Source organism: Cebus imitator, unplaced genomic scaffold, assembly GCF_001604975.1.
Source record: "Cebus imitator isolate Cc_AM_T3 unplaced genomic scaffold, Cebus_imitator-1.0 Scaffold372, whole genome shotgun sequence".
Taxonomy (NCBI): domain Eukaryota; kingdom Metazoa; phylum Chordata; class Mammalia; order Primates; family Cebidae; genus Cebus; species Cebus imitator.
This window is the reverse complement of record NW_016107687.1, coordinates 87770-95458: the sequence shown is the minus strand read 5'-3', so window position 1 is coordinate 95458 and position 7689 is coordinate 87770. Positions and strand designations below refer to the sequence as shown.

The window sequence follows — 7689 nt, the reverse complement described above, 5'->3', positions numbered from 1 at the left end:
AAAAAAAAAAAAAAAAAAATCCTGATAGTAGTTTCCTGTAATGATGCCCGAAAAGATTAGTTCTGCTTTATAAAACTTTTTATCGTATTCGCAAAATTGATATGTTAGAGTAATTTACCAGTTTTATATTAGGAAGTAAACTGTACTGATCAAATGGAAACTTCATAATTTTCAATGCCTTTGAAGAATCTGTTGATAAAATACAATAGGGTACTTCTTAGAAAAATCTTTTTTTTAGAGAGAGTTTTTTTTAAAAGACTTCTTATTTCTGTTTTTAGAAATTCATTTTTTCCTCCATGAGCCAGGCATGGTAGCTCATGCCTGTAATCCCAGCACTTTGGGAGGCCAAGGCAGATGGATCAATTGAGGCCAGGAATTTGAGACCAGCCTGGCCAACAAGGAGAAACCCTGTCTCTACTACTACTAAAAATATAATAATTAGCTGGGTGTGGTGGCACACACCTGTAATCTCAGCTACTTGGGAGGCTGAGACACAACACTTCGTTTGAGCCCTGGAGAGAGAGGTTGCAGGGAGGCAAGATCATACCACTGCACTCCAGCCTGGGCAACTCAAAAAAAAAAAAAAAAAAAAAAAGTTTTTTTTTTGCTCAAAAAGGACATAAAGTTATACTAATACAAGTTCCAAGAACCCAGGGAATTTTGACTGCATTGTTTAGTGCTGCATTTCTAGTTTCTAAAATAGTACTTGGCACATGGTAGGCCCTCAACAAATATTTGTTGAATATTTGTTTTTTATGTAAAGATGTTTATAACAGTATTATATTTGATTTTAAAATTGGTTATGCTCTAATTGTTCATTAATAAGAAGTTGATTAAAAGTATAGAATAATCATACAATGGAATACTATTTTGTTGAAAAAATAGGGTTTTCCCATGTATACTGACATTGACACAATATTTTGTTCCATGAAAAAAGCAAATAGAACAATAGTATGTGGAATATGATACATTTATTTTTAATATTTTAATTTAAAAATGCATACTCCACCCACACATAGCAGTTCTTAAACTTTTTGGTTCCCTATAGTTACTGAGGACTCTGGCTTTTCTTTGTGGGATATATACATTTATATGTTTTTGTCTATATTAGAAAAATGTATTTTCTAAGAGTAAATATGTATTACGTTTATATTAAAAATTAAAACTGAAAAAATTTATGTATTTAGAAGAAAAATGAATCTAATGTTAAATAATGTATTTTTATGAAAAATAACTTTTCCAAAATGAAAGCATTTAATGAGCAGAGTGGCATTTTTATATATTTTGCAAATCTCTTAAATGTGTAGCTTAATAAAAGGCGACTGGATTATCTGCCTCTGTATTCAATCTGTCATGATGGTTTGGTTGAAGTACATCATGAAAATGCAGCCTCACATTGTTATGTAGTCAAAACATTGGAAAGTATTTTAGTTGCCTTTTCAGATAATTGTAGATAGATACTCTTCTTTGATACCATACCAAACCTCTATTGAGTAGTAGTTTCTTCAATGTTAGTTGCAATTGTGGAAGTCAAACTGTATCAGTGAACTTCTTGTACTCTTGTCTCATAAAATCCTTTCATTTATTTTGCACTTTGAATGGATCTTTTACCTATGCATGATGTTATATATGTGATTGGTTTTTATAAAAATCAGTATTTTTCAAATGCATTGGTCACATTTCATTATTCCATATCAAAAAACTGCATTTGTTAATATCACACAAATCTCACTGGAAAGGTCAAGTATTGTGAAGTTGTCCAGGTCACAAAGATGAATGCTAGTTTTTCAAAATTCTACTTTTTACTTGAATGCTCAAATCTTATGATTGGTAACCCAGTCGGTTTTTCTTTAGTTGTTAGGTTTACTGCATTTATGTGTTGATAATATGTCTGTGAAACATCCTAATCTGGAAGAGTTTGCCATTTATTTTTCATCTGTAAGTAGAAGTAGTATTGCATTTTAAAAAGTGGTAAATTCACTGTTATGATGGCACTGATAAAATAATGATAAAAAAAGAACTTCCAAGCCAGGTGCAATAGCCCAGCACTTTGGCAGATCACTTGAGGTCAGGAGCTTCCTGGTCAACATGGTGAAACTTCATCTCTCTAAAAAAAAAAAAAAAAAAAACAAAAAAAAAACGGACACCTGTAATCCCTGCTACTCAGGAGGATGTGGCAGGAGAATCGCTTGAACCTAGGAGGTGGATGCTGCAGTGAGCCAAGATTGCACCACTGCACTCCAGCCTGAGCGATAGAGGCTCAGCTCCCAAATATGTAAAATAAAAAAAACAAAGCAAAATATTAACACTGATTATATTGTAGTGGGAAAATAGTAACTTTTTTTCTCATTCTTTTAAAATTTTTTCTGTAATGAATATTTTTATTATATAGTTAAAAGAAAAATTCCATATAAAGTAGGTTATAAAGAATACTTTATAGAGAGTCAAATGAATGTGGATTATTAAGGATAGTTATTTTTTTCTCTATTTTTCTTGTTAGGATTTAGGTCCTGAATATGAAGGTATATTTAACACTTCATTGCAGTGGATCTTAGAAAATGGAAAAGATGTTGGAATAAGGTAAAGGATCTCATTTCTATTTTGACCATTTTGTACTGTCAAAAGTGATCGTGACTTTAAATTCTACCTTAATTATTTTAAAATAGGTGTGTTGGTTTTGGCCCTGAAGAAGAATTGACAAATATAACTGATGTGCAGTTTTTACAGTCCACAAGACCACTGATGTCTTTTTGGTGTCGTTTTCGACGTGCTTTTGTTACTGTAACCCACAGATTGTTGTTGTTATGCTTAGGTAAGTTGTAAAGATAAGAAAGGATATAAACTGCAGTCTGAATTTGTGTGTATTTCTCTAAATGCCAGAGTTGAGAAATCATTTTTGTGATGGTTGATACATAAATCACAGCTGGATGTCTTCAATAAATAAAGTTGGGATTTTTAAAGTAATGTCAGTATCATTCTAAGGGCTTAGAAAACAGTAATATAAGGAGAGGTAGGAATAAAACTGTAAAACTTTGTCATAAGACTGTCACAGAAAAAATAAGTATGGTCACTGTATACATAGAAATCTACCTTAGAAAGTAAACTGAAAAATATAAAAATTTAGCTTATTTTTAAATAATGTTATAAATTGTTTATTAAAATTGTTTAGTTTTTAAAATGTCATTTACCTAAGTTAAAATTTTTTAAATTGATAAGAGGGATTTAGGTGATAGTCTTTTTTTCTTTCTTCTTTAAAAAATAATTCATTTTGGCCAGGTGCAGTGGTTTACACCTATAATCCCAGCACTTTGGGAGGCTGAAGCAGGAGGATTGCTTGCGCTCAGGAGTTTAAGACCAGCCTGGATAATATAGGGAGACTCCGCCTCTATACAATTTTAAAAAATTAGATGGGCATGGTAGCATGTGCCTATAGTCCCAGCTATTTGAGAGGCTGAAATAGGAGGGTTTCTTGAGCTCAGGAGTTGGAGCCTGCAGTTAGCCATGATTACACCACTGCCCTCCAGTCTGGATGACAGAGCAAGACCCTGTCTCCAAAACAAAACAAATTCATTTTACTTAAAGTAAGATTTAGTATGTTTATGAGATTCACTTTTCTAGTCATTTTATGCTGCAAAGGAAAAAAACTTGTGAGACAGTTACATTTTATTTTTTAAAAATAGTATTGAGAATATAAATATTCACTTGTCAATGTAGTGGAAGAAATGCTTTTTTCTAGAAAGAAGTGAAACTTTGGAAAATGTTCAGTATTGAATTTTTTTAATGTAGTTTTATTTATATGGCTAATTCAGCCATCTGTCTTGAAGATTCATTCCATTGTGGCAGTTAAAATAATCACTGCAATATTATTGAATGATTGACCACAATTTTTAAAACACAAAGTATATGCCTATTGCAGGTGTAGTGATGGTTTGTGTCGTTCTGCGTTACATGAAATATCGATGGACAAAGGAGGAGGAGGAAACCAGGCAGATGTATGATATGGTGGTAAAGATTATAGGTATGGTATTTGTAAGAATCTCAACTATTTTTAGAAGAGGCATTATGTGATTAAACTACAACATTATGTCAAGTGATTGATTCATTTGTAAATTTTATTTATTTTTAGATGTTTTACGAAGTCATAATGAAGCGTGCCAGGAAAACAAAGATTTACAACCTTACATGCCTATTCCACATGTACGCGATTCCTTAATACAGCCTCATGACAGGTGTGTTCAAAGCATTATGAGTTCAAGTAAATCAGAATGTGTTTTCTGCAGTATTGAAAATTACATTGAGAGTTGTGGCCCTTCTGAACTAGACTTGCTTAGTGCACAGGTTTTTTTTGGTATGTACTTCATACTCTTTCTAAATTCTCTTCTATTATTCTCCCGATTTGGAGTGACAACTGGATTTTTAAGTCCTTCTCATTCCTATGCATTCTTGATTCTTTGTTACTCATCTCCATCTTATTTCCTTTAATCTCATCTTGATAAAGAAATAGAGAGATGATAGCCAGTGGCTTGTGTTTTACTAATGTTTTTAAGTACTAATTTTATTATTAATGAAGCTTTTAAAAAACTAAAATACAGCTTTTGAAAATAAAAGCTAATTCCATATTCTAAAGCAGCCATCTTGACTCTAGCAACACATAATTACCAGTGGAGCTTTTGGTGAAAAAATACAGACACTTGTGTTCTAGCTCTGGAAATTGAAATTCAGTAAATCTGAGATGAGGTATAGGCATCTAAATCTTCTTTGAACAAACTCCATGAGTAGTGGTAAGAACAGCTAGAGTTAACCATTACTTCAAATACTAATATTCCCAAAAGATGACAAGCCAAGATGACAGCAAATTTGCCATTTTGTTCACATGATAGGAAAAAAATGAAGAAAGTCTGGAATAGAGCTGTTGATTTCCTTGCTGCTAACGAGTCTAGAGTTCGCACGGAAACACGAAGAATAGGTGGTGCAGATTTTCTGGTTTGGCGATGGATCCAGCCTTCTGCATCCTGTGACAAAATATTAGTTATACCTTCTAAAGTATGGCAGGGTCAAGGTATGTATTTTTAAACATCAAAAAAGTAATTTTCTTTTGATTTTTCAAAATGACAAAAATGTGTTTAGTTAAGTGAAACAGTACAATTCAAAGATGTACAAAGGCAAAGCTCTTTCCGGTTCCATTTCATAGAAGGAATCAGTGTTAGCTTCTTATGTATCCTTCCACACTTTTGTCTTTGCTAATGCAAACATAATTGGCTTATCTTTAATAAAGCTGAATATTCTTTGAATCTTGCTTTTTCACTTAACAAAGCAACTTAGTATTATATGTATTAATTGCATTCTTTTCATCTAATTTATTTATGTAAATAAGACACATAATTTATATTAATATACAACATAATATATATAACCTATATATGTATATAAGTGAAATCATAACTTTTTAACTGCTCTTTTTTCCAATTTTTGCTTGCCTCCTCTTTCTTCCCTTTAATAAATAGACCTTTCTATTTATATATCCCTCCTGCCAAGTAACTTTTGTGGATATCTTTCCATATTTTTCTTAATGCCAACATAGTTTCAAAAACATGTATACATTAGTAAGGGGTAAGTATGTAGGCGAGTTTGAAGATTGGCTACCATGTGTACCCAAACCTTTACTGCAAAGAAAAGCAGAAAGCAATGCATCAGAAAATTACAACTTTTTCCTATAAAAATATGTTTATCAATATTTGCTAAACATAGTATTTGTGGAAAAGGTAAGTAAGTTGTTTTGGACTTGCAATAGCAAAATCCAGTCACTCTCTTTTTATTCTTCAATTAATTTTTACTTTGAAAAAGCTTGAAAAAGAGGCTTCTTTAAACATGGCATGTAAGTGATGCTTTGTCAGGGTAAATAGCTGATGCATGCAGGGTTTAATACCTAGGTGATGGGTTTGGGTTGTTAGGTGCAACAAACCACCATGGCATTTGTTTACCTTATGTAACAAATTATGTACTCCATAATATACCCTGATTCTATCTGCTTTTCACCTGCACTGTTGGCCTGTCTTACCCACTTCATTTATCCTCTCCTTCTTAGACAACTATAATATAATAACCTTCTAACTGGTTGCCTTGCACTCAACTTTTACTTTTACCTAATTGAGTCTCCACATAACAATGTATTTTTTAAAATTGTAGTTTTAAAAGACCGATTTCGTACTATTCTACTCCTTAAAACACTGGATTGGCTTTGTTACTCTTATGATAATGCCCAAATACTTTAATGTGACCTACATCATCCTAAATAATCTAATATATTCTGTAGGTTTATCTTTCTATTCTTTTGACTCCAGCCACATTTGCTGGCTTTTAGTTACTAGAATACACCAACTTCCTTCTTGCCCCAGGAGCTGTGTACAATCAATCACCTCTACTTGAAATTTTCTTTACACACCTCTCTTCACCCTGCTAATTTTCATTCTTCAATTCCCACATAAATTTCACTTTCTCAGAGAAGTTTTATCTGATACTCTCATTTGAGGTTAACTTTTGCAGCTTTCTGTACTTTTCTTTCTTAGGACTTAATCACAGTTGTACTTTCTTGCATGATACTCTACCATCTGTCTCTCCCATTAAACTATAAACTCTTTGGTAGCAATGACTATCTGTCTTACTCACCTTAACATCTGACCAGGGGTCTGGCTCATAGTAAAAGCATGCAGTGAATATTTTTCAAATGAACTGAATGATTGAATGACATTCAACAAAATGGAACAATGACAAATAGTAAAACTAGTTTGTTTTTTGTAGCATTTCATTTAGATAGAAGAAATTCACCACCAAATAGTTTGACACCGTGTCTAAAGATTCGGAATATGTTTGATCCCGTTATGTAAGTATTATGATCAGGGGTACTTGTAACTCTTATTCTGAAGATTTGGCTGGAAGATGCATGATATTCTTATAATGGTGTGTCTGTAATTGAAAATGTCTTTCTTCTGAATCTCTACTACAGAAACACTATGTTTTTCTCTTTTATTAAATTCTAAGCAAAGATTTGGCCAAAGGACACTAATGTATAAAGATTTGTAAGGCTTTTATAAATCTTTGTATTCATTATGAATCCTCATAGCAGGTAAATAAATGCCTGAGGCAAATTAATGATTCACAGTGACAAAGAGTACCCTTTATTAAATGTGTAAGTCATATTATATATATTTTTGCCTTGATAGACAATATAGATTTAAAAAATCACTGCTTCTTACTAATTTCAGATTTCAAATCTCAAATTGTAAAAAGTTTCCTACAAAGATGTGTACACCTTCTTCTCTATAAAGTCCTATTGCTTGTCAGTATAATATTTGAGGAACTTTTCAGACTTTATAATTCCAACATACGCTTCCAGAGAATAGCACGGTCAAAAGTGACTGCCTTAGAATTCATAGTATTTCATGTGTAAGCTGCAATAATTCTTAGAATTAGCTTCCTGAGGCCACTACTTATCTATCCGGTGATATTACAGTTCAAATTCTGTTTTAAAAATCCCAGCAGTGGCAATTACATTATGTATAAAATAACCCCAAAGTCTCATCTAATAACTCATTGATGAAATTCTAAGCAAGTGACAGCAAAGTTGGAAATGTGAGGAAGTAGTATGCACGCACACATAGATACACACACAGAGAGACAAACACCACCTCT

General features: G+C 32.4%; 1 protein-coding gene across 1 annotated transcript in view; it reads left to right on the top strand.

Moving 5' to 3' along the window:
- Window positions 1–7689, top strand: part of LEMD3 (LEM domain containing 3) — a 74689-nt gene that overhangs the window by 63304 nt on the left and 3696 nt on the right. Inside the window, exons 5-10 of the mRNA XM_017507299.2 lie at window positions 2501–2580; window positions 2667–2812; window positions 3917–4018; window positions 4127–4229; window positions 4881–5059; window positions 6799–6880. Of these exons, the coding sequence (XP_017362788.1) occupies window positions 2501–2580; window positions 2667–2812; window positions 3917–4018; window positions 4127–4229; window positions 4881–5059; window positions 6799–6880 (692 nt within the window). The remainder of the gene's footprint in view (window positions 1–2500; window positions 2581–2666; window positions 2813–3916; window positions 4019–4126; window positions 4230–4880; window positions 5060–6798; window positions 6881–7689) is intronic.